Here is a 27,979-nt window from a genome sequence, read left to right as displayed (position 1 = left end):
ATCAAAGTCAAAGATGTTGTGACAATTTAATACTATTTTATTATTTTTTACTTCCTTTAAGGGGCAGTATTGATCCCCTGATTTGTTCTATTTATTGCACATGGTCAGGCATTCTAGTAAGTCTTTTATTTAAATAGCTTAAATAATACTTTTCATTTTAGAATACTGAATCTAAGTATATCCACTAGATGTCAGCATTAGTAAAGATGCGTGTAACATGTAAAACCATTGTCAGAAGCAATGTGAGAGGCTTGGTCGAGCAAGTAAACTGACTTGTATGAAATCGCTTATTTTGTGCTAGAGTCAAGACTAGAAATCAAGTTTCCCAGTTTCCATTCCATCGTGCACTTATGTCACATTTCTTTAAAGTGGCACATAACTTAATGCCATATAAGTACGAGACTAATACTATATATTGATCTTGACATGTGGTAGGGAGTCATGGGGAGATTTTAGTATGACTGTAATGCTGCTGTAGCTGGGCACCCTGTGATAACTGACTCCTGCTTCTCTTATTTTACATTTTGCCAAGGAAGGAGAAGCAAAGATTCACTTTATTAGTAGCTACACCAGTACCAGGTGATGATAGATTAGGTGGTATTGGTAAGGTTAAAGATTAAGCTATTCTCTAGAACGTCCTCTGTGTCAGTCAGATTTCAACCAGGAAAGCACAGACCTTGCTGGGGGTTTTAAATTGGGGATTTAACAGATGAATTTCCTTACATAGTATTGGAAGCCCAGAGGTCAGGAGATGGGGCTGAAAGCTCCAACCCTCTAATCATGCCTTGTCTTTTTTTAGGGAGACAACCCTCTAGCCTTGTCTTTCTTTAAGGAGCCTCTGTCTTCGTGCTATTTAGGGTCCTGCTAAGAGTCACCTCATTGAAACAGAAGAGGCTCCTGTCACCCAGGAAGTTCTAGGGGATTAGGAACTCTGTTAGGAACTGGGGATAAAGACCAAATATATTTCGCTCAGCCTAATATTCTCACAATGCAATATGCAAATCATGTATCATAGAAATGTGCACTTGGTACCTATATGACTCGGTTAGCCAGTGACACGCCAATAAATTTAATTTAAAAAGAAAAATAAATAAAATACATGGGGGAACAAACCAAATATATATATATTCCTTTTTAAAAAATCACTTGTAAATAACTTAGACATTAATGATAACTACAGGAAGCAAATATCACTTGTAAAGTGGGTAAACTTTACACTTTACGCTTGAAACGGCCAACCATTTCTAGTGCAGAAAATGAAACGTATCTAATCCAAGCTCAGAATCCTTGGCAAAAAACATCTTCTAGAAAGTATGTTACTGTAAAATGTTCCTGAATTATATTGTTGTGCATAAAAATATTACTTCATATTAAATAAACTATTTCTTTATCTGAATTAGATTTTCACACCTGTAAAAACAAAAGGGGGTCTTTAAAATCGACAATATGCTGTGTTGTGAAGTTCACCTATGCTTCCGCTTGACCTGTCTGCCAAGAAATGTCTGGTTCTCGTAGTACATGTACTATGAATCTGAAGAAATATTAACTGAACGAAAAATCAGCAATGAAGAATATGACACCATTTCCACAGATAGTGGAACATACACTGTAAAGGCCAGGAGTGACTGAGGCATTACAAGCTTAAGTTTTGTTCACGCCCTTCGGTTGTATTTGCAGAAACTATAATAAAATGTAATAGAACAAAATACAATTGTATGAGCCAAAACACAGTGAATCACTTTTATAATTCTCCTTCCAAAGACAAACTACCAGAGATACACAAGTGATTCTGGAACTGCTTTGTCACAATACTCAACCAAGCAGCTACTGCACATTAAAAAATCTACTTTCATATAAAAAATATTAATATTGTACTCTGAAGATAGTAACACCAACACAAAAAATATTACTAATAAGCAATGGTTCTTTCAGACAACCTAATTCACCTGCTGGCACCTGCTAAGACATTGGGTAATTACGGAAAAACTGTTTGGCACACGCCGAAAACGTCCTTCTAACTGATCTACTCACAGCAGATAATGCAACCAGGTGAATGCAGAGCTGAAAGTCAGGCAGAAATTCACATGGTTTTGTCACCCTGAAAGCCACTTGCATGGCCCCAACCCCCATTCCTCGAGCCGAAGTGACTGCAGAAAGCAGAAAGCAGCAAGCAGGTAGAATAGAAGAAACTTCAAAAAATTTTAAATTGTATCCACGATCTCTCTTAGCACATCTGCTTCCGGAAATACCCAGGCCCCGCCCTCCTCAAACACTGCACAGAGTCTCTCTGCAGAGCCCCTGTGAAATGGCAACTTCAGCGTCTGAAGGGTGCCGTCCGACCCTGCAAATGAGCGGCAGAGTGACTCCAGGAGGAACCTAGCAGCTGACGAGAAGTAGTGTGAGAATAAACAATGTTCATGTCAAACTTCCAAAATATGACTGCTAAAACTAGTAACATTATAATCATTCAATTTTGATACATTTTCAGGGTTTTTAATGTATCTAAAAAGTTTATCTTATGATGATATTCAGCTCTGGCTTTAGTTAAGTGTTGACTTAACCGACCAAACATGTATTTGGTGCACTTCTGATACAAGCACATGAAGTAATTCCTCAACACAGTGCAGAGTAATATCCTACATATACCTACTGAATTACCTTAATAACTGTAAATAGGTGGGCCCCAGTGGCACCTCTTCTATTTGAAGGGTCAGTTGGGCACAAAATAATTTAAAGGAGAGGCATAATCATAATTCCTTCCAAGCTTCTAATAAGACTACAACCCACAGTAGTAATATGGCAGCTGATGGCATTGAATGGACTAACCTTGTATAAGATGCTGAAAACCACCAACAGGTGTGTGCCAGAGTGCCCGAGAGAAACAGCCACTCAAGCATCTCCAGCAGTGCCCTGACATCCTGCTACTGAGGGCACCGCAGATGCCCATCGCACCCTAGCCTCCTTCCCACACCACACTTACTCCACTTCTCTTCCCCCCTTCCCAACAAGAGCAGCTGCTAACTAGTATCTTTTGTCCTAGCACAATAACAATGGGCAACAACTAGTTATTCATTAAGTGGCATCACCAAGATTTCCCTTCTTCCCTTGCTCTTCCTTGTTTTCTGATCTTTGTGTGGTAAACATGCCTAAGTAGAACTTAAGCACCCAGGTTCTGCTGTTAATAAAATGAGTAGACTCAACAGCCCCTCTAGGACTCTATATCCATAGGGTTTTTTTCTGCCCACCTGTATCCCTCGACAATTTGAGCACGAGCTTTCCAAGAACTAGAACTCTGAGGGGAAGCATGAAAATATCACTGTACTTCAAGCGACATGGGTAAATAAATGGTGCATAGTCAGAGGTGAACTCTCACCCCCAAGCCTATCCTCTGCTTTGTGACATGGGGACTAAGAACTGCAAAGCATATTTCCTACACTTTGCCAGCCGACTTCTCATTACGTTCCATCAGTGGGAGAGACTAAGCAGACTGGAAGGTGAGAAGAAAAAAGGACCCTATCTCTGGTTTTCCAATCCTGTCAGCAAAAGACAGGCTTCACTCCAGCTCTGGCTCCCAGTGAACCCCGAGCAGCAGCGCAGTGTGCACCGCCCCCCCCCCAGAAGTCTCTGCTTCCAAATGAAAGGGCTCCTTCTTGAGCTCCTAAAACGTACCTACCCTTCTGCTTACCTTTTGTTTACCCTTTTGATCATTGTGGTGGGTTTCTTTCACATTCACACATGCTTAGCCACCATGAATTGGAAGGTGTGGGATTGTGTCCTTAGGATGTCTGTTGTTTTGAATTTTATTGGAGAGAACAAAGTGCATTTCCAGGGTTTCCTTTCTCTAACACTACATCATATTTCCTTGCATTCTTTATTCAGTTATCTGTGTTGAGGATGATAATGGATGTTGACTTGATTTTGGAATTTGTCCTCCTAAAATTTTGAAGGGGCAGAATTGACATGCTTCTTCTTCATTCTTTTTCAAAAGATGTAACAAAATTTGGAATATTTCTGGAGTAAATTAAATGAAATTTAATACCAGTTTTAAAGTTTATTTTGTCTAATGTCATGAATGCTGTTCAGTCTTACAAAATCAGAAGTATGATACAGGCCAGTCTCCGTTCTTAGTTGTATTGTGGAGCCTATTTATGGCCATAGAAGGATAGTCCTATGGCAAACTGTGGACTTGCGTGGTATTCATGTTATCTGTTAGTTTATTTTTGTAATATTTATCATTTTAAAAATTCTTAGTAGTTGTCATAAAGTTTATGGCTTTTACACAAAGAGAGGGAGACTGACTTTATCAATTTGATTGGGATGGCAGCGAGTTCTTTCAGAATTCTAATGCCTTAATTTTCAATTCAAAGTTTTCAGTTGTCAATATATATTTTGGTCTTTCCTCTCCCCTCTTTGGAACACACTGTGTGTTATGTTTGATCATGAGTTATTAACAAACATTTGTAACTACCTACAGTATCCCAGGCAGTGTTCTAGGACTTGGGGGTGGAGTGGTCTGTAAAACAAAGACCCTGCCTGCCTGAAGTTCACCAGCAGTGGGAGACAGATCGTCAGAGGAATGGTAACCATCAGTCTGAGAAGGCGATAGGGTAGGGGAGAGATGGATGGATCGGTCAAGGAAGCCCTCTCCGAGGTGGTCTCATTCAGCAGTAGCCTGAATTAGAGGAGCTTGTTGTTTGATGATCTGTGGACAGAGCATTCCAGGCCAGGAGGAGATGTTTCTTTCTCTTTCTTTTATTGGTAAAAAAATATAGTGAATTCATTTCTTGTGTGTGTGAGGGTAGGTTATTGGAGGTTAGAGGAGATGGAAAAAAAAGCCTTCTGAAATGGTCACGTGGCAGAGGGGGGGTACATTCACTGGAGGTATGTAGCAGAATTACTAGGCAAAACAGGATGTGCATTTAAAATAGTGATTCTTAGTTGGGGGGACGGTTTTGCCCCATAGGGGATCTCTACCATATGGAAATATTATTGGTTGCCATAGTTGGGTGCTAGGGTAGAAGCCTGGGGTGCTGCTAAACCTCTTACAATGCATTGGACAGACCCCACAGAAGAGAACCATAGGTTCAAATGTTAATTTTGCCAAGTTTAAGAAACCCCAATTTATAGTGAAGTGAGTCAGTGTGTTGATGAGTTTTTCTTCTTTCTCATCCACCACTCAGAAATATTTATCGAGTTTCTGAATTGCTTGTGGAGAAAACTGACACCAGATAAATAGAGTGATTGAGTTTGTGTTTTACATGCTGAAGGAGTAAGTTGGGGTGATAGAAGGTAGTGGGGCAAGGGTGCAGCTGCCATTGATCCAGGATGGCAGCCCAGCTCGCCGAAGTGGGGGCATCTGAGATGAGCCCTGAGGGATGGAAAGAAGCCATCCTTGGGACTGGCTTTCCAGGCAGAGGACACAGCATTATAAAGCCCTTGAACATAAAAGAATAAATGAAGTAAAAGTATCTTAAAGGAATTTTCTAGAAAGAGAAGAAATAGTATGTTAACTATAGTTTATCATTGTGTTTCTTTTGGCTCCTATTTTATTTAAGGAAACTTCGAATGCTTTGTGGGGAAATGGTCTGATGTAGTTATTAAGTGCCTTTTGTGAGCTCAGAAACACATTCCACAGACACAGCCAGGAAGAGTGTTTTCCAGATAAGTAGTCAACTGTGAAACAAACTTGTAATATAAGAGCTCATTGTCACAAAATTCTACCATAAATATTACACTGGAAGTAAACTATATTTGGTTTCCGTTTATTGAATTTCTTTTCAGATTACTTAGTAAATATAGTGTTTAGATTGAATCCAAAGATTATAATAAAAAGTAATTTTGAAAAAAAATTCTTTAGCTTTTTCTCCTAATTAAAATGGTAAGACTTGCATTTTTCTTTCCGAAATATATTTACCATTTACTTTGAAATAGTGTCTCTAAAATAAATCAGTAGTATTTTGGACCAAGTTGTGTATGATCTGAAAGATCTTTTATATATCTTGTTGTCCTTTGTATCAGATTTATTTTTATTCCTCTGAGACTTAGAAGTCTTACTAGTCAGAAATCTTTTAGATGCAAGGGACCGAAGCCCAACTCAGCTAAACAGGTAAAGGGGAACTGGATTGAAAGAAACTGGGGTGTCTTAAAACCAGAAGAAAATGTAGCTACTAAACTGATGGAAGTGGCAGTTGGAACTTGGGACCAAATAGAATCAGCAATTAGTGACTTAGGACACTTTCTGTGACCCTGCACTGCAAGTTGGCTTCATTCTTTTGTGACAGACTGGCTTCTTGTGGCAGGAAGTGAGGCTGCCACACCCTCTGAAACCTCACATTCCACAGGTTCCGCTGCTGGGCTGCTGGGAGCTAGTCCTGTGGTCGGTCAGGCTCTGCACTGCCGTGGCAGCCGCAGCACAGAGACGGCGAGGCATGGCGCTCAGGTTAGCCACTTACGAGGTCATGAACCCTCCACAGTAGGTGTTTACGACTGTGTACATTTTAAGGACGAGCATACAGTGGGATGGAGAAGTCAGGAATCTTGACTAAAGTCTCAAAGCTGAAAGTGGCCTAGCTAGGGTTTGAACCCCAGGCACTCTGGTACCTACCATAACTGACAGTCAGGCACTGTGTCGTGTTCACTGAAATCAGCCACACCGAGGGGACAGGAGGTTTTGTTCTGTTTTGTTTTTGACTGAAGATTTAAACAATGCAAGGCGGATATGGTTTTAATTTTTTTGCTTGTCCTTATAAGAAAAGATATAACGACTAATAATATAATGATTATTATATTTCCAGATCTTTGAAAAATCCCATGAGCTTTTGTTCGGAGACACACAGGGTATGAGTTGCCTGCAGAGCATCTTTCTTGCGTGCTGTGTGGTGGAGGTCCTTACTGCATTGGACCACTATTGTACTACATCGGTGGTTCTCAACCAGGGTGGTTTTGCCCCTCATGGGGCATTTGGTGTTATCTTTAGTCATTTTTTGTTGTCACAGCCTGTGTGGTTAGTAGTGCTGGGGCCGAGAAACTTGTACTGGATAAACTGGGCCATTTTCAAACTAAGAGTCTGTATTTGTACTGAAGAGGTTAAGAAGTGCTAAATCTTTGAGCACTTACGGAGAGTGCATAGGTCAGGACCAGGTGTGAAGCAGGGTGAGGGGTGTGGGGTTGCAGTAGGCCTGGACGCCTGGGCAAAAGGACCGAATAGCGGAGGACACTTGCAGGAGGGGTGTAGGAAAGTGGAGCTGGCAGACCCGGCTAGTTTCTCTCCTTCCCTGAGGATCTGCTGTGTGCGCGCAAGTGAAAAGCTAAGGAAACTAATCTCTGCCTTCCTCCTCCCTCCTGTACTTGCTGTGGTCTCATGGCACTAATTTTAGGACAGGATTTCAGCAAAGTTCTTGACAAAAATGGCCTCATGATACACTGTAATTCATAACATTGCAATTAATTGATATATTGAAAACTAGTTTGTGTGAAAAGAAATAGAACCATTAGTGTTTTTCAAAAAGTTATTTTGTGTTTTGAGTTACAATATTAATGGCAACCAACATTTATTAAATGCTTTCTGTGTGTCACTGTGTTCAGTCAGTGCTTTGAACTCTCATCATAACCCCTCAGATAGTAACTATGGTTACGTATATTTTACTGACAAAGAAAACAAGGCCCAGAGAGGTTAACCAGCATTCTCAAGGCCAAACAGCTAGGAAAGCTAGAGTTGGGATTCTGGTTTGATTCCATGGACTAAATAAATTCTTGCCACCAAATGATGTGCTGCCTTGTTCCCCCTTAAAACAGTTACAGCTTTCTCAAGCTTACTTTCCATCTGTAGTTGACGCTTTGATACACTAGGTAGTTCTTTGCATATTTGGTCTCAGTTCTTGTTAGTGAGAGAATTTATGTGTTTGGAAACATATTCTGTTGTATTTGAAAGCTTTTAAAACTTAAAGCAGTGAAATAGTCTTATCTCTAAATGGTTTCTACAATTTATTAAATAAATTTACCAACCAATTTGAGGTAATTATTTGAATGTGATGATTTTGGAACAGTGCTTATATTTCCCTTATATATAAAAGGTTGGTATTAGCATTGTCTCTATATGCTAGGTTGCAGGTTTGATCCCCAGTCAGGACACATAAGAATCAACTGATGAATGCATAAGTAAGTGGAGCAACAAATCAATCAGTCTCTCTCTCTCACTCTCTAATCAGTTTTTCAAAAAGCGTTCATATTCTTAAGCTTTCTATAATGTATAAGATAATTAATATAAAGTAGTTCCTTTTTAGTTTTTAACTCAACTAACCCATTTTTGTAAAACATACAAAATCTTTCCAGTGAAATTCTGTGTAATAGGGATTTTGATACCAAAATAAGACAGATCCTGCTTCTTCCATTGGGAGACTATTGTTTTGAAAGAGAGGGGGCCCTTTATTATTTACCATATTTGTGAATAAATTAAATTGCTTCAACATTTTCTAAAGAAATGTGTGTCAGTCCAACAGATAACGGTTACACATACACTGTTACTTCCTCTTTGTGGAATTTAAAGTTAGGGACATAGACCATTGTCCAGGGAGTGGGTGGGGGAGGGGGGCCAACACCCACAGAAATGGGTGGCTAGAAATGATAACTCTTTTCAGACTTCTTGTAATGGGGATGAGTAATAAGGTGTCTTCTTTCATTCATTAAAAATATTATTACTTTTATGTTTAATTTCATTTATATTTGCTAGCAGTTCCATATTTGGAGAAAAAGTATTGAGATTGGGGGAGGGGACTTACAGCTACTGCCACTTCCAAGTTTGAACCTGGCTTCCTGATGTTCCTGAAGTCTCCCTCCACTTCCGTCCTCACTGAGTCATGGCAAATGCTTGGGCAAGATTTACGCCAGTACCCTATTTTTACTGTTTTTCTTCTGCAAACTTACTAAGTTACGGTAGTCATTGGCTCCCTTCATACTGGTTTGGTGTGTTAACTTTTAAGTTACCTGCTTTGTACGGTTGTATATAGTTAATATTGTTGAATAATCAGTCCATGAGTTGAATAATAACATGTTTGATTTATCTTTGGAGTATAGATGATATAAGAAATAATTGGTCTATGTGTGGTAAAAATTTTTAAATAGGTCATTAATTGATAACTCCCTCAGTCTTTAATGGTTAAATATGGTTTGAATACTGCTTCTTTGTGTTCCCAGTAGGTTTGATCTACAGAAGGAAAATATTCCTGTTATTTAAAAATATGCTCTTAATATTTGCTTACTAGGAAAATTTTTTTATGTTAATTTGAATTAAGAATATTTGCCTCAACCATTTTAAAGAAGTAACACTAGTATAGATTAATCAAATGTAAATATTGCAAGTTCTATTTAAAAATCTAATCTTTTTTCAATCTTGCGTATGTAACTTTTTTGATATGTGGAAAACAGGGACGAGTGCTATGAACTCACAGGCAACTGTGCTTTTGTTGTTCCACATTTGCAGTGCCAGGAGCATACAGACTCGCACCTGTTGGTAATCATGAGCAAGCCAGCCTTTGCCGAATCCCAGGCCTCTGCTTAAAATTTTTTTCCTGGAACTAAATGATGTTGCCATTTTTATTTTTAGGTTTGCTGGCATGGGTAATCTCATTAAGGTGCTAACCAGGGACATAGACCACAATGCAGCACATTTTTTCTTGGACTTTGAAAGTAAGTCTCTTTAGCCCTTCACGGCTGGTGCATAATGGTAAAGGTGAAAGGTTAATTATACTCACACCGCAGTGAAGGCCAGCCAGAGTATTCGTTAATAAGACATGGGGAATCAAAGTTTGCATGATTCTTTTCCTTAATCGTAGGCAAACATCGCCATCATATGTATAATTCTTTAGTTTTTCATTTGCTAAAATCGTGTTGAGTCTGTAGCCAGTGCTGTCCTTTCATTAGTCCATGAAGCCGGGAGCCTTATGATGAACGTTCTGACAGTATGCCGTGGTGACGACGCGCACAGCCCTCCGGCGGTTTTGTGAGAAATCGGGAGTGTGCTGCGTGTCCAGAATCGGTGCCAAGTGACCTCCGCAAATCGAGAATCCAAATTTGGTTAGAAACGTAGGCTTTATTTCGTGGCATACGGGAAGTAAGCTTTATGTTCTTCTCTTTTAAGACGAAAGGCAAAGGTGAGCTGTGGCCAAAACTCTAGATATTTGGCTTTGGAATAAATGATTATTTCAGTGCAATTTAAAACAAGATTACATGTGAGTAATTCTTGATCAGCAATTTCTTTTTCAGAATTCTAGCACTATTGGAATACTTAAAGAATTTTTCATTATAAGGCCATTAATGAACCTTGTCTTGAGAGAGTTTTGAGAAGAAGTAGAGCGACAGTCGTGCCATTGTGTACAGGAAAGCGCATTTCACCCCCAGGTCCTACACATCCGCACGCTGAGCACCCGGTCTGCTGTCTGCCAGAGCACGTCCGGGTGACCTGAAGGACGAATTCATGGCCTAATGAACATTTCCCTGTTACTATTTAAACAAAAAGTAAATTTCCGATGTTCTTTTTTATAAAGGGATATTTTCTCTTTTCTTATTCTTGTCTTGACAGGTACCTTAACATGGGGAATCTTCTTAAAGTTTTGACATGCACAGACCTTGAGCAGGGGCCAAATTTTTTCCTTGATTTTGAAAGTGAGAAGATGATTTTATATCTATTTCTCTTTGCCTGCAGTAGACTGCGTCTGTCTTGCACTAAATGAATGTTTCCACTTTGCCATCTCTCTAACTGCTTTGCATGACTGAGCTATGAATTGTTTGAATAAAATTTCTGGTGCCTTCTAGAACTGCAAATCGTATTTTTTAGATTAAATTGTGATAAAATGCTATCTTGACTTTTTATAAGAGATTCATATCTTTTAATTGGACATTATTTTACAATTTGAGAGCTCTAATGAAAACATTTCTATGAAAAAAATTTGATGGAAAGGACAAATGCTACTTCACGATTTGTTAATAGAAACAGTATTTGGGGGGAATTATTGCAGTTGAGAAAAATTAACTATTAACAGTGTCTGCCTAATGAAGTATTTTAATACAAATCTGTTCATGAAGGCCATTCAAAGCTCAGTAATTTGGGCATAATATTAAAAGGTAAGTGTGAACCTTAATTATTTAATCTTTGCACATAATTAATTTGAAAAGTTAAATTCATATGTATTTATTTCAGGAGTGAATTTTTTTCTAACTCTAAATAAAAAGAAAAATAATGGGTTCACAGACCTTTAAGTAATTTGCCTTCTGTTTGCTCTGTGTTGCATGACCTGTTGTGTTGCGAGGGTGGCAGGTAAGTGTCATCGGCCCCACGCGTGCTGACCAGCTTTTGCTTCCTTGGCTGCCAGTATTGCTTTGGCCTGTCTGGTTGTCAAATCAAGAAATATTACATTGAATTGGTGTTTTAGTGTGAATGTTGCTATTTTAACTGATCGTTAGAAAATTGTTAGGAAAGGGTGAAGAGATAGCCTTAGACTAAATCATGTCATCCCTTGAATTATCACCTGAGGTTAAAACTTTTGAGCAGATTTTTAAATACTTAAAATTTAAGACCTTTTCCGTATTTTAAAAACAAAATAAACGAATCCCTTAACTTCTCAGAGAGTCATTGCATTTTTCATCAACCTCAATTTAGTGTATGTGATACTGTGCAGTTAATTCTACTCCATGAATAATTTGTATATTTTTTTCCTTAAACCAGGATAGTTCATACAAACACATTAGTTTATAGCTTTTCCGCATTTTATGGAATAATTTGTGGTCTCTGATATTTTCCTACTTTCCTTGCATTCCTATCAATGTTCTGTAAGTAGTTTGGGTACCGTGTGCAGGCTAACAAAAGAGTAGTAATGTCAATATCGGGACCGTAATAAATTGTTGGGCTTTTAGGGGAACATGTAGTTAAACAAGTACTGGTTTTCTTGACCCTTCTCAACAATTTAACAAGGCTATTTTAAGTGCATGTTTAGCATGAATTTTAATCAGCTTCCGGATGTTGAGCAGATTGCTGACTTGAAGGTTATTCTTTCAGATGAGGCAACTTACATTAAAGCTGTATTTTAGTTTATTTGCATCTGTTTCAAACTTGGTCTTGTGTATTTTTCTGCTATTCTGTCTCCTTTTACTCTGTCTCAAATTTCTTACATTTGCAGAATCTTGGCTCTGATACAGTCAAGATCTTGTTCAAGACTTGGCACTTGATCTGTTTACAAACCCAGCATTGTGTTGTGGTCAAGTGAGAGGCATGGATTTACTGTAGTGTTTAAAATATTATTCGGTCTTGGTTTTCTAATATGGGGTGGGTTTGGACCATTACCTTTAAAATTTAAAAAGCTAACTTAGTGGCAGCAAAAGGTTAGAATTGCTAACAATATCAATTACCAATAAGGAAGAGCTACATGTGAAGCGTTAACTTTTTAAGGCAGTGTAAATTAGGGAACGGTTTTGTTGCCTGTATCAGCCAATGTAGGACTTTGGGTTTGGCACTAACTGGTATACTTACTATAAAGGAAAATTCGTGAAAATACACTATATACTAAGCCAGAGTTTTTGCTTGTTATTATTTTTTTAATCCTCACCCGAGGATATGTTTATCGATTTGAGAGAGAGAGAAAGAGAAACATCGATGTGAGAGAAACATTGAGAGGTTGCCTCTCATACGGACCCTGATTAGGGATCAAACCTGCAGCGTAGGTGTGTGCTCTGAATGGGAATTGAGCCTGCAGCCCTTTGATACATGGGGGTAGTGCTCCNTTACTATAAAGGAAAATTCGTGAAAATACACTATATACTAAGCCAGAGTTTTTGCTTGTTGTTATTTTTTTAATCCTCACCCGAGGATATGTTTATCGATTTGAGAGAGAGAGAAAGAGAAACATCGATGTGAGAGAAACATTGAGAGGTTGCCTCTCATACGAACCCTGATTAGGGATCAAACCTGCAGTGTAGGTGTGTGCCCTGAATGGGAATTGAGCCTGCAGCCCTTTGATACATGGGGGTAGTGCTCCAACCAGCTGAGCTACCCAGCTAGGGCCTGCTGTTACTTCTTATTTAGATGTTTAAATAAGTTTCCTTTGGGTTCTAACTTTAGAGTTTTCTTCATCAATTTTCTCTCTCATTCATCTTCTTTTTGGAAATTTGCATTTGTAAGTTTACCTTATGATTTGGCTACCAGAGTGACCTTAGCCCATCAGATGGGTTCTCTTTTAAACTGTTTTGGTCAGCGTCATTGATTCCTTCTACAATGTTCCTTCTACAATGCCAGTTCCTTATGATTACAGAGAATAAAGCTACATTCTTTTATTAAATAAAGTATTTAGTACTATATTGTTTATTTCTAGATGAACAGTAATGTTCAGGCTACTGGAGTAGTTTAGGTTTACTATTTCCATCATTCTGATTGGTTAAATCTAGCTCACTGCCCCTCATGGTTGGACAACTATAGAAATAGTTTCATACAGATAGACATACTGGCATTTTGCATCAAGCTGTATACAAGTGAGCCATTCCAGTACTTTTTAGACATGATTCAGTGGAGGCCTGTAGTTTACAAAATAAAGACTCTGTCTTTATTGTAAAGCATCACTCCCTTAATGTCTGCATGTGCACACATGTGCTGTTCTTCACTTTGGTTTGGTGTACATTTGTAGCTTGCCTCCTGTGCACCAGCAAGTAGGTGCTGGCGATCTAGGTAATGAAGATACAACCTCTGCCTTTGCAGAGTTCTCAGTCTAGTAAAATAGATAGAAATGCAAATTAATAATATTCTTTACATAATTTACATTCCAGGTACAGATCGGGAAGGGATTAACTGTACCTAGCAGTGAGTAGCTTGGGCATCATGGTGGACGTTCTGATGGTATATTTGAGTTGAGTTGTAGAGCGAGCGTTAGAATGTTTCAGACAATTTAGTGAAGGACATTGTAGAAGGAACATGTACAGAGGCATGAAATGACAATCTGTGTTCATTAAAACATACTGTTACCTGTTCTTGTACTAGAAAGAGGGTCATTTTTTAAAAAACAAGTTATACCTATATGAGAAGATTTCATTTAAAAAATGTCTCAGTTAACATACAGGCTCCAATTTGCCCATAAAATTTGGCAGCACTTCTGCTAATGACAGTGTACATGAAAAGCACTGAATTGGGGCATGTGTAGCTTCTTCTGGTTCTTGGAATTTCTTATTTTATAATGATACTTAAGTTATTGCTTGTGCTAATGACAAGTCACTCGCCTGAGTAAGTAGTATAGAGGGTTGGGCAAAGTAGGTTTACCGTTGTACGCAAAACACAGGGTTTATTCTTGTATTATAATTTATTAATTATTGTATCACAACGGTAATCCCACTTTTGCTCCCCTATATATTTAGTTCACTAAATTGTGGTTCTTAGGAGGAGGGAGACTTTTATTTGTATTTATGTCTCTTCCGACCTTAGAATAGTGCTTTATAAATGATAGTGTTCAGTATCCGTTAGTTAATCTTGATTTACTTGTCTTCAGATAGATCAGAGTAGGAGAGTGAATATAGGTGGGCATTTGTAAATGAGAAATAGAATCTCACTTTCTCTGATTGTTTTAGTGCCTTTCCATTTAGTCATACATTTCCTCTCATTCTTGTGTCTTTTATGTTGCCTGTTTGTCCATCTTTGAAAGATATCAATACCCATTTTTTTGGTCTAACAACTTTATTTTCCATTTTACCTCGTGTGTATTTTCCATTGCTTTAACCCTGCACTTTTAAATATTTTTATTCTGGTGGCATTTTCCCATAGGTTTTTTTCTAAAGTGGTGTAGGATTTTATTTGTTCAAAGATAAAAATGCACAGTGATGTCCTTTAAGCCAGGCTGGAGCCATATTTCTATCTACCATCTCAGTCCCTTTCGTTCACTCAGCAAATCTGCATCACAGAGAAGCAAGGTCCCGAGTTTACACCTACCATACAGTGGTGTGTACTGTGCATTGAGGTTCCTGCCTTGATGAAATTGATGGGGATGGAGTGTAAATATTTATTGAATGAATGAATGCAAGCTTAAAGCACATAGAGCCCTTACTACAATTATAATTTTTATGATTTGCTTTTTACTTTCTTCTTTTGTAGCCCATCATTGCCTCCTTTGTACCATAACAACTTCAATTTTAGCAACTATTTTTAGTGACTCTTTTATAGGAAAGTGGTGTGAAATTATTTAAACATTTAAATTTGCCTTCAAACAATAAGCAACTGAACCGTGCTGTAATGTCCCTTGAGTCGCTTTTCGGTGAGCCTGGTGAGCAACCATTGCGCCTGCTCTCCGGGGTGGGTACGTTCTTTTAAAGCAGTCAGATGAATGTCCTCTTATTAGCTGAGTGGTAGGTTTTTTTCTTCAACTAATAAAACTTTTCATTATTTGCTATGAAAAATCAAAGTGACAAGTCTTGGGTGCATTATATGATACCACTTTTTGAACAAATGCTTTCTTTTATTGAGTCTTGCCCTCTCCCTAGTATGTCACCCCGTTGCATGACTTGCTGTCAGTAACGTCGTGCTTACCTGTCTGCTGTTTTCTGTTTGTCCTCATCTCTTCAGCAGTCTTCGGCAGCTTTCAAAATTATAAATGTGACTTTCCTGTGACGGTCTAAAGATGTTTAATCAGTGTGGTGCTGGGTATTTTTTCCACCCTTAGGGGAAACAGAAATCTTTAAGTTTCTTGTCGTTTATTAAATCTTTAAAGAATGTTAATCACTTTCAAGGTCTATTTAAATCTCTCTACTTGATAATGTTTCTTTGTATGTAAAGTCTCAGTGTCACGTTTTTCTCTTAACAACTAGTTACTACACCGACAATACATAGTTTAGTATCTGCAAACTTCATAAATACCTTTTGATATATGAAGGTCAAAATATCGTCCTTTGTCATGAATTCCCTCTTCATGAACTGAAGCCGATACATGTCTACTTGATGTATATGTCTGTAGTTTCACAGTCCATATGCAAATGTACACAACTGCTGTTTTTGCATGTAAAACGTATTTTTCTCTACTGCACCTGGTGTAAGTATAAAAGTTATGAGGTGTCCTTTTTTAAAAGCGTGTCTAACCGTTACTTTGGAGAATATGGTCTGGCTAAATATGAGAGGATATTACTGCTAAATGACAAATTCTGATTTTTAAAATATCATTTAGCTATAATATCAGTATTTGCTCCTAGTAATACCTCTGTAGCTTTGGTCACAGACTCTTTAATTGGCTACTCTTATGTAATTATTTTGTCATATTATTTTCCTTCAAAAAGTACATGATTATGAAAAGAAATTTGAAATATAAGGGTACAGATATGTGAACACAAATTCTTCATTTGGCTTTGCATGTAAATGTTACTTTATTATTGTTTCTGTGGTACTGTGTTAAGTGTGCTGAAATTAAAATTCGGTACTGTAATTGCTGATTTTAAAAAATGTGGCGTGTTCTTGAGTAGTTGGCAGGTTTAATAGGTGGAGTTGAATTATGACTTGCTCTAAGTGCCAAGTAAAGTTACAGTGTTTTAGGCGTCTGGAGTCCTGGTTTTATATGTGAACTAAGTGTCCTTAAATTTTCTGAGGAAAGGAATAAATAGATCACTGTGTGTTGTGGGGAGGTGGCATGGGTCAGAAAACTTAAGGTACTAGTTTTATATGATTGGTAAAGAAGATTCATCAGAACTACTCTTAATTCATATGATGAATTTGGGCTGCCTCCTCACCCTCATAAGAGAAAATTTTAGCATGGAGAAATTCTACCAGCACAATTTCCTCTAAAACATTATGGTAATTATGATGTTTATCATTTTAAGTGCTTTATGCCTTACCTATAGTAGCGTGGCCTAATTGGAAAGATTTAAGAAAAAACTCAGTTTCCTCACAGAGTGTGCATCCCCCAGCTAAAAGTATGTGTTAAATAAAAATGATTTATCCTTAGAGAAACAAATGACCATGCTATTAAAAACAGTTTCTGTTACCTACAGTCTAGCAGAGAGAGATCTGGATACAGTCACATGAACATATGTTCTGTGGCTGACACTGCAGGTGGCGGAGATGCCCATCTGTCTGTGTTCCTCATCAGGCTTTTCATAACTAGAATTCTTTCTTCATTTGTCCCTCACTGATTTTTAAGGAGGTAGGAACTCAGTTTTTGCCTTAGTATTATAAAATTGAAATGACAGTGCTGTCTGTAGCTTAAGGCATCTAGTTTTCCAGCGGCCCATGCATTCTGGAACAGTGTCATAATTTGAACTCCTGTGAAGGAATTTTGACCTTTTGTCCATCAACAGAGAAGTTCTTCAGTACAGAATTTAAGGTGGTCCCTAGAAAAGGGGAGATTCTAAGAACTATTCTTTTAAAACAGTTTTTATATCAAAATTCAGTCATTAAAATGAACTTTATAGTAGAATAAAGTTGTTTCAGTTTTACACCATAGATTAGGAAGATATTAGTAGGCCGCTCATTTCTGTTACATTAAAATAGATCATTACTTATCACTTGATAGTCATTACTGATAGTGATGAATATAAAGAAAGATGATTATTAATGCTATCACAATTTAAATTTCAAATTACAATTCTCAAGTGCACTTAATACACCAGGTCGTGATCTGTAACCAAAATAAGTGGTAATGTTTGGTGCTCCCTTGCTTCTTTGTGATATTAACAAACTTGTGGCTAGCTATTCAAGTGTAGAAGCATGAAAAATTATCCGTCCTTTTTAAGAAGTGCAGAGTTAACGTTGAATAAAACAGTAATCATCTTTAGAAATTTGGGTTGCTTAGAGTTATATGTGTACTAAAAAAATCATGTGACTTTGAATTTTCTTGTGCTTTCCTGCTATGTAGATGCCCAGCCCACAGAGTCTGAGAAGGAAATTTATAATCAGGTGAATGTAGTATTGAAAGATGCAGAAGGCATCTTGGAGGACTTGCAGTCGTACAGAGGAGCCGGCCATGAAATACGAGAGGTAAATTAGCTGAAACTTGCTGTTTCCCTCTTTTTAATCTCTGTGGGTTTCTATGCTTTAGGATTCTCTCTTGCCTCCTAAGTATTGTATTTAAAGGAAGATCACTTGGCATTATTTCAAAAGTGGTTGCAAGATATAAGAGCGAAAGCAGGACAGTGTTCTGCAAAATATGGGATCCATGTGTAGAAAAGAAAATTTTATTTGTTCTACTTGTTGCTCTCACTCCTGAAATTTACTGTGTCCATGGGGGACTATTGGTACTTTTTTTGGAGGGGAGGAGAGAACATACCTTTCTTGGGCTTCTGTCCTGCCGGACTGTTTTTTCTGCTCCTCCTAAGTTTCCTAGGGAAACGCTGAAATCGTCCTTGAGGTGTGGACTCCTCCAAATCTGTGTGATGACTTTACACCACAGAGCAAATACTCAGTGTGGTCTCCCTCAACTTTCTTCTCCCAAACCTCTGAATTTATCCAGGTTTCTTTCCATTCATCTCTTTTTCTGCTTCTGTTTTTCAGAAGAAGCAGTGTCTCTCTACCCCCCGCTACCGAGGCTAACTTCTCTACCTTTGTTCTCCATCCTTCTCTGGGACGTGACTCTTCTGATTATTTCTTCTCTGAATTACGTCCTCTGTGTTTTCCCTTTCATTGACTTTTCCCTTGCAGCACACACACCTACTCAGCGGTCCCGTACTACCGGGAGAAGCCTCGGCGCTGCCTTTTCTCTTTACCACGTTTCTTGCAGTGTGGCATATCCCACACTGTGTGTCTTCATCCCCGCCCTTTGTTTCTGCCATTCTTTGTAACTGATAGTGCACAGGCCGTCAAGGATCAGTCTGCTGTTGTGCCGTCCACACCCAGCTCCGTTCCTCTAGTGCATTTGGAGTACGAGTGAAGGCAGAGCTAAGTGCTGGCACTAGACGATGACAATTCAAGAAATGTTTTAGCAATTTTAAATTGCCCACTGGTTTTGGTGATTGACTGGATATTTAACATGAAGGAAGAGAGAGAGTGAAGTGATTTCATGGTTTCTAAGTAAGATTAGTGGTTGGTGATGTCATTAACTGAGGGAGATTACAGATAATGTGGATTCTGTTTTCTACCTCTTGTGCGCCACACTGCTTGTTTCTGGAACGTCTGGCACATGTACGCTTCCCTGCCTTTGTTTTTGTGTGGAATATGCCCTTCCTTTTTTCTTTTCCTGTTCAGTTCTGTTCCTCCCCTTCTTTGTAATCAGTGGTCCCCTTCTTCCCCTTTCTCCTTTACCTCAGTACTTGGCACATGTTTCTTTTGTGGTAACCATCACTTTTTAGAGATGAAACATCGATGTTTGATGTTTTTCTTTCTACTATTGAACCTCCAGCTTGAGGGGGCAGGGAACCTGATTCTTGCTTATGTTTGTGTTGTCAGCACCGGCACAGGGCTTCGCCACTGTCATCCTCTTCCATGTGACTTTGAGTTCAGTTAATGCAGGCATGTAACCACTCCTGTGAAGTTCAAGATCTCTGAACATTTAAACATACTTTGAAAAATGAAGTATCATTGAGGTGGAAGATTTAAATGGTTAAGCAGGATCCTAATTTACTAATTGATAAGATATTTTTTCCCTACAGATCATAGCAATCAATTCACAAATTGTTCTAAAACTGCTTCATGGTTTCTCTCTGTTAATTATTATTAGTGCTGCAGTTTATTTTAAATTGTTCATCAGTGGTATATCATTAGACTTATTTAAAATTTGTTTTATAACTGAATTCTTATCAACTGGTTACAGTTGTCTTTGTTAACAATAAAGAAAAAGTATCATTACCTATTTGATTTTTTGTCCTGAGGATAGAACTCTTAGGATTTTTAAAAACTTCCCAAGTGGAAGGGTTACTCTGTTTCTCTATAGGAAGTGTTTTCCCCAGAGTCTTCTGTTGACGTAATTGAATGTATATTTAGATTCATTGGCAGCCCTGACCAGCGAGGCTTGGTTGGTTGAGTGTCAACCAAGAAGCAGAAGCTCACGGGTTGGTTCCTGGTCAGGGCACAGGCCTGGGCTTCGAGCCAGTCCCCGGTTGGGCCCGTGCAAGAGGCAATCAGTGGATGTTTCTCTCTCATCGATGTTTCTCTCCCTCTCTTTCTACCAGCCTTCCCCTCTTTCTCAAAATAAATAAATAAGATTAAAAGGATTTGGTTGTAGTGTTCTAGAAGGGGGTAAAATAATACAAAAGCTTACACTTGGTCATTTGAAAGAGGGCTCGTGGGCTGTTAAACCTGAGCACTGCGACCACAGATGGAAGCCCGCCGTAGGGTGCGTGCGTAGCCGTTAGTAGCCTGTGTGGTCCCGAGGAGCTCTCTCCCAGCGTTCCGCAGTTGGAATGTGGGGAAGCAAATAAATGTCTCAAAGTTTTAGAAAGAGTTTATATAGGAAAATAATACTGGAGGATGCTAAGATATCAGGAGGGGAGTAATAATCAGTGAAAGGAGACTCCCCTGTCCTGGCTCTGAGACTTATTATAAGGGAACAATAATTAAACTGTTAGGTAAAGGAATTAAAGGCAGAGAAATAGGTCAGTAAAAAATGTAAGCTAGAAAAGTCTTTAAAAATGAGCATTTAAATCATCTGTAAATGGAGGGGAAATGTGTAACTATTAAAGAGTTGAAGAAATGTTCACTGAGAAATGTATGTTGTTATTTGGGTTTAACTGTAAGTAAGCAGAAAATATTTCTGAATAGTAGACAAATGATTTAAACTGAGAAAGGAAGGTGTAACTAAAAGCTGTCTATATGCCAAATATGTAAACAACAGATGCAGCCAACATAACCCTCAAAGATCAGTATGAGGTCTTAGTAGAATTCCTAGAACAAGCGTTCTACCTATGAAAAAGCCCTGACAATTGAAAAATGTTTCCACTCACTAATAAGTGCACATCACCGTCGAGAAGTTTTACTAAATACAGTAATACACTGATAGAAGCTCAATATTGGTTGTTTATGAAGAAACAGGTAATCTCAATGCAAGTGGTATTGTAAAATGGTTGTCTTTTTGGAGGTCAGTTAGGCAGTGTATAAAATAAAACCTATAAAATTGTTTGTATTCTTGCAGCAGAATCCTACATTTTTGAAAATACTGTCCAAAAGGCTGTCATTCAATGAGAAAGATTAATGTGAAAACTTTTATGGCCACCGTGTTCAGGGTAGCAGAAATGTGGAAGCAGCTCAGAGTAATTCTGGGATTAAAGTGAGGTCACTCGTGCGTGGAAGAGCACAGCCCCTACCTGACTCGTGGAGCCCAGACTGAGAGTTTACCCTATTCCCATGGCAATGAAAGGGAATTTACATGCATTGTTTAAAATCACGTTTTCTTCACAGCACTCTAAATAGAATAACATTTGATTTAAGATAGAATCTATTAAAGTAAACAAAATTTATTCTCTAGGATAAACCATTGGAAATGGAAATAAAAACTCTCCTAATGTTTTGATTATCTGGGAGTTAGAGTGCCCCATCCCTGATGACCTTACCATGGACATTTTCGAAGCATCCGTTGGCGTGTTGGGCTGGATTGCTGCTGTGCCAGACATTCTCTAACGGCAGCCACACTGATATGGAAGGAGGCAGAATCAGAATTATACGGGGAACCATAAGATGCCGTCATAAGAGAGCAGCCATTGTGCCCTGGCTGGTGTAGCTGAGTGGATTGAGCACAGGCCTGTGAAGCAAAGCGTTGCTGGTTCGATTCCCAGTCAGGGCACATGCCTGGGTTGCAGGCCAGGTCCCCAGTGGGTGGCACATGAGAGGCAACCACACATTGATGTTTCTCTTTCTTCCCTTCCTCTCTCTCTAAGAATAAATAAATAAAATATTTTTTTAAAAAGATCAGCCATTGTCTTCACTTCTGAGTCCTGGAAAGGCAGGGAAATTGTTTACTAAGTTACGAGAATAGGTGACACTTGCTAAAGCATTGGATATTATGAGAATGAGTATGTTTAGAAAATCCTTTTTAGATCCTTGTAAGAAAAGTTGGAGAGGCTTCTCAAGAGAAGAAAACAAATTAAAAATGTATGTTTGCTCATTTCCTGAATAATAAGTAAAAATAAACAAATTTTCACTTCTTGCTATAAAACACTGCTGAGACTGAGCTTGAGGGTGAAAGGATTTTTCATATACAGCAGGATACTATTGCAGTCCCTTTGAAATATTCACATTAACATAATATAAAATAAAGATTGGCGCTCGCTGGTGTGGCTCAGTGGACTGAGCACAGGACTGTGAATCAAAGGGTCCCTATTGTGATTCCCAGTCAGGGCACTGCCTGGGTTGCAGGCCAGGTCCCCAGTGGGGGGTGCTCGAGAGGCAACCACACATTGATGTTTCTCTTCCTTTCTTTCTCCCTCCCTTCCCCTCTTTAAAAAACTAAAATCTTTTAAAAGAAGAAAATGAAGATTGTTACCTATTGTAACATCAATATTTTTTAACATAAAAATATTTCTGGTTAGTCCCATGTACTTCAGATTCCTGTTGTGTTTAAACATTGTTCTTAAAATTTAATATTAAAAAATCAAGAAAATTTGAGTGTAGTGACAGCTTATAAATTATAAAGTAAATTGCTTAAATGATGTATAGCTATAGACCATTTATTTAGTTCACAGCTGAGTTATTCAAGAGCATCTTCTAAATTTATCCGGTTTGATTTTATTTTGCATTACTGTATTTTGGTTTTGTTGAAGATGGAGTTAGAATACTGTTGCCTTGGGGAAATCTAAACATGTCAGGACCTCCTGGTAATGTTCATAGGTAGCCCCATCCCTCCGTCTGGGTTATGAGTTTCAGTTTTCAGATGGCATGTTTAGCTTGTTTGAAGATGTCAGAGAAAACAAACAAACCAGGATGTTGTGAAAAGCATTACGTTCCATAAAGATGAAAGTAAGAAAATATGTTTCTTTTGGAATAAGCCTCTGTATTCACAAAAGATTGCCTAGTGGTTTGAAAGACTGGGCATAGAAAAAAAGCATATTCACCTTATAGAGTCTGTAAATTGTAGTTTATTTCCTGCACTTTCAGATTCGAAACTAGCTGTGCCTTCCTATTCAGGAAAACCTGAGAAAACCTGGGTTCCAGTGTGATGCTTTTGTTGTAGGGGATAAGCACAACGATTTTTGAGTCGCGCATTTCAGGTTGATTTGGGTTCTTGAGTGTTTGGTGGGTTTCTTAAAGTTAGGATGGGCCCTGGACGTTGAATTATTGGAAGTTTTGTGCCCTTGTTCCAGAGGTGACGTCTTATTTCATTTGTTACCTTTTTGGCTTCTTTTTATTCCACTAAAATAGTTGTTTGAGGAAGAACTGCTAAGAAAGCCTGTCTGTGACATGGGAAATAATAAAACATGGTTTCTTTTGGAGGCTCTAGGATGTACCAAGGTGCGCGGTGTGGAACACACCTACCCTGTGTCATCTCTTAGTCCGTCACAGCCGTGTCCACCATGAGAGTGACTGGAAGGGTGTGACGATAGGCTTCAGGTGTCCAGGGAGTTGAGAAGACCCGTTCTCGGCATTCTTGGGTCCGTTATTTTGTATTTTATACGTTATACTACGGCTTCTGACATTTGCTGAAACCTTTATTTTAATGTTAAAATAATACTGTTGTGGTTTTTGGAAGTCTAACTATTTTTTCCTTTGGATTTTGAAGGCCATCCAGCATCCAGCTGATGAGAAGTTACAAGAGAAGGCATGGGGTGCTGTTGTCCCACTAGTAGGCAAATTAAAGAAATTTTATGAGTTTTCTCAGAGGTTAGGTAAGTTGAAAGTTTTTTAATTATGACTTCCCTAGTGAAAAAGACATTTATTGACAACTCTGGAAGTGATTTAGAGTATTTTATGTTCACATTGCTAAATGAATGTTACGTACATGAAACAAGCTTGTTAGACCGTAAGATCATAGCATAAACCTAGGTCTTGGTTTACACTGTTCCCCTCGACAGATTATAATTTACACAAGGAAATCTCCGATTTCATTACAGTTTAAGGGAGCTTGTATGAGAAACCACTTGGTGGAATTTTGTTCATTTCCATAGCAGATCCTTTTCCACGCACAAAGGAACAGATCCAGAGGCCTCTGGATTATTTAGATTTTGGTGTTGCTAAAACCATTGCTGATTATGATGAGTTTATTTATCTAAAACTGTACAAGTGGGAAACTAGGAAGCTAATGCTATACCCACAGTTATTAAAGCAAAAAGAATCAAAAACCATTGCTTTTTCCCTTGCACGGGAAAAGTAATTGCGAGATCAGATCTGTGCCTTCAGTGTACCGTGTGAGCGACGTAGGCTTCCCTTTCTTGGAGGAGGAGGCAGAGGCGAGAGTGAGGCATTGAGGCACTTGTGTCCTTTGAAAGATGTACCTTGGGAGGGCTTTTCTGTTGGAAATTGTGGGCCTAGAGGAGGAGCAGTGTAGGTATGTCACACATTGGAAACATTTACATTTAATTTCTTTTTTATTTTTATTTGTATTTATTTTAAAAAGATTTTTATTATTTAGAGAGAGGGGAAGTGAGGGAGAAAGAGATGGAGAGAAACATCAATGTGTGGTTGCCTCTCACATGACCCCCAGTGGAAACCTGACCTGGAACCCAGGCATGTGCCCTGACTGGGAATCGAACCGGTGACCCTTTGGTTCGCAGCCCGAGCTCAATCCATTGAGCTACGCCAGCCAGGGTTACATTTAATTTCTTGACACATATTTTATATAGTTTTGAATCTTACAAACACATGATGTATTTTAAAAGAATACATGCAATTTGGGTAAGAAAACCATATTGTAAGATAGGCATCAAACCAGAGCTCCTACGCTACATTTAGACCTGAGGTGTGATTTGTTTGGCCCATAGTTTTTAAAAAATTCTTCATTGGTTGCCAAGTTTAAAAATTGATAGTTATTCGTGTTGTGTTGTTTTCAAGTCTCCAGTTATTTGATGAAATCAGTTGGCTAAGCACCAGGCGATCCACTGATCTGCATCTCAGTTGGCCAGAGCTGAGTGACAGACCATTTCTGTTCATGGTTAGGGCATGGGCTTCCTGGTTTGCAAGAGGTTCCTGTTGCTTCCCGGTTTTTTATATCTTACTTTTCATGTTTCATATTAGTTACTCGGCCGTTTATGTTTGCAACTTTTGCTTTAAACTTGAAGTTTTTTTAAAAATGCCTATGTTTTTAAAAAGTAAAAGAATCACTGTTTTTCTTTAGACGCAGTATATATACACTGTTAAGTGTACAGATAAATAATAGTTGAGATAGAAGTATTCTATAGATTATCCTTTTCCACTAGAAATAAGAACTGTAATTTATTTTCCCAAGCACAACAGTCAGTTCTTTCACACCATTGGTCTCTCAGTCCAGTAGCGACATGGCCTATAGCCTGGTGGCCCCAGGCCACTAGCTTTGGTCTTTTAATCATGGTTATCTTGGTGCCTACACATGTCCGGGCTTTTTGCGCAGCGAGTTTCTGCTGCATTTATGCTTGGATTGCTTTAGATGGTGCTCTGGTCCTACCAAAGCTCATTTTGATCTCTTAGCAGTTGCCAGCAAAAAAAAGAATAACTGTAAAATAGGCCAAAACAGCCAGGCTTACATGTGTTCTTGTACCTTAACTCCTGGGATCAAGTCCGGGCACTGGCATGTGTTCCTTCCTGGGTGCCGTGTTCGCCTTCAGCAAAGGCGGGCAGCAGCACAGGAAATGGCAGAGAGCTGTCGGCTTCTATGCTGTGCTGTGAACACCTTGAACCTTCCCCACTGTGCCCTGGGGGCCTTCGTAAAGTTGTGAGCACAGTACCAATTTACGATCTGAGGGCTTACACTCATCTCTTGCCCGATAACCTGGCTAGTAATATTTCCAGTTTCCTTGCTTACATAGGATGCAGATCCCTGCTTGCATGTGATAGGAGCTGATGTTTGTCGAATGAGTGAGTGATGCATTAATGAGTACACATATCTGCGATATGTGTTGGGTATTTAGGAGAAGCAATAAGTGGATATTGGGCTTTGGTGGCATAACAGCTTATGTTTGAATTCTGGTGTTTGCTTATTAGCTGTGTGGTCTTGGCCGCGTCACATAAATTAGGCTGAGTTTTAGTATGTCTGGACCTTCAGTCTGTTGAGTCCTCTGGTTTATAATCCGTTAAGGTCTCTTGTCTCTTGTCTCTTCTCTTCCTGTCTTACTGTTGAGCCAGAGATGAGGGTAGACAACCCCAGACAGCTCATGGAGCACCACGCAGCCAACAGAGGAACATTTCCTGCAGGATCTTTCCATGCCAAGGAGAGGGTGGCCTGGCCCGAGCACTCCCGACACTTCATGGGGTGTGTGCCAGAAGCAGGGCCCTGACCCCTTCCTGGTTTGCATGTTTATGGAGGGACAGGGAAGGGATCACTCAACCAACTGGGAAGATGCCGAGCTTTGCTAAGAGAGCTTAACCTTGCTGGTCTGGGAAATACCCTGTTCTTGCGTGTTTTAGTCTGAGGCCTTTCTGGTTGGGATGGAACCTGGTGGAGGGTTATGGAATCAGACTGTAGACAAACTGCTTTGTCTCTCCTCTGTCTTTCTCCCTCCTGGTCCAGAGACCTTGAAAGAGGCTGTTTATAGGGACCATCTTCAGGAGTCATAGTGAGTGACTTTTTCCTGTGTGTTGACTCCTTTTCACAGGGCTAAATTTACCAAAATCTATCAGGGGTCCCAAAGTGACCAATAATTTGGTCATGTCTCTTGGCTGTTTGAAATCCCCCACAGCCCACATCCTTTGGGTTCCTTTCTGAGGATTCAGTGTGCTCTGTGATAGCAGATGGATGGCAGTTGGTGAGAATAAGTGGCTCTTGTCCCTCAAGAAGAACTTTTGGCATAGGCCTCCCTGTCCTCGCCAGCACGTTGATTATCTTCACGCTCTGCCTTGTGGACTAATGGACTGATCTGTATTTGTTATTTCTCCCAGTCAATTTCTTTCTTACCAACCTTTTATATAGTTTTGACTTTTGCACTGTTCTGCCAGCTAATTTCTTCTAGAATTTAGGGCTTAGTAGTCCATTAATTTTTTCTTTGTCATCTACCTTTTCTAAGAATCATAGCTCTGTGGTTTTGTCTCAGGACTTTCATTGGAGAGACAGTCCTTAGGTCATCCCTCCTTTGACCTCCCTTTCCTCCTAACTCAGCTAGAGGCCTGGGTCGCCTTCTAGAATCCCGTGTCTTTGACTCCTCTCTCGATGCTGGATGTTGAGGCCAGGAGATCTTTCTTTTGTCAGTAGAGGAACCCAGGGCAAAGGCTAATCTGGCTGCTTCAAAGGCAGATAAGTAGCCTTGTCATCCTGAGTGTCCCCTTTACAGTAGATCTGTTGAGGACTCCAGCCATCCATGGTCAGAAGTTCTCTAAGGGCACTGGCCGTCCCAGCTCAGCCAGGTGACCCGAGTCCACCCCTTGCAGAGGAGGTCTCCTATCCCTCAAAGTGGTAGAGTGCTTTGAATGCTAATATTAACCCTGAGACTTGATAAAATCTAGGAAATGCAAAATTTTTTGGTGGCAGTCCTTTTTTAAAAAAATTTACCTAATGTTTTTAGAGAAGAAGGGGGAGAGAGAGAGAGAGAGAGAGATTGATTCGTTTCCACTTAGTTATGCATGTATTGGTTGACTCTTATATGTGCTCTGATCGGGGATCGAACCCACAACCTTGGAATATCAGGATGACTCTCTCCAACCAACTGAGCTACTTGACCAGGGCCAATGGTCCTATTTCGGTATTGGTGTGTATTTTTTTAAAATAGTTTTTTCTGTTTTTATATCTCTGAAACTTTGCTTTTCATTTACATTAATGCTGACACATGGAATGAATCTTGGAAGAAATAAACCATTTTTAAAAGAAATATTTATTTATTTTTTGAGAGAGGAGAAGGGAGGGAGAAAGAGGAGAGAAACATTGATGCAAGAAAGAAACATTGATCCGTTGCCTCCTGCACGACCCTAACCAGGGACCTGGCCTGCAAC

At 39.1% G+C, this 27,979-nt stretch overlaps 1 protein-coding gene across 11 annotated transcripts in view; it reads left to right on the top strand.

Moving 5' to 3' along the window:
- CYRIB (CYFIP related Rac1 interactor B) overlaps positions 1-27,979 on the top strand; it is a 131,264-nt gene that overhangs the window by 86,598 nt on the left and 16,687 nt on the right. For 7 of the 11 annotated variants that reach the window (XM_037048548.1, XM_037048551.1, XM_037048545.1 and 4 more), the window contains 3 exons: positions 10,577-10,659; positions 17,862-17,983; positions 23,649-23,754. In XM_037048548.1, coding sequence (XP_036904443.1) covers positions 10,587-10,659; positions 17,862-17,983; positions 23,649-23,754 — 301 coding nt within the window. In that variant the 5' untranslated portion in view covers positions 10,577-10,586. Of the gene's footprint in view, positions 1-9,599; positions 9,685-10,557; positions 10,660-17,861; positions 17,984-23,648; positions 23,755-27,979 lie in introns of those variants that run through there. The other 4 variants (XM_037048554.1, XM_037048555.1, XM_037048553.1 and 1 more) reach the window with 3 other exon arrangements.

This window comes from Sturnira hondurensis, unplaced genomic scaffold (genome assembly GCF_014824575.4).
Source record: "Sturnira hondurensis isolate 20B ecotype Veracruz unplaced genomic scaffold, ASM1482457v3 Scaffold0006413, whole genome shotgun sequence".
Lineage (NCBI taxonomy): Eukaryota > Metazoa > Chordata > Mammalia > Chiroptera > Phyllostomidae > Sturnira > Sturnira hondurensis.
This window is presented reverse-complemented; position numbering and strand designations above follow the sequence as displayed.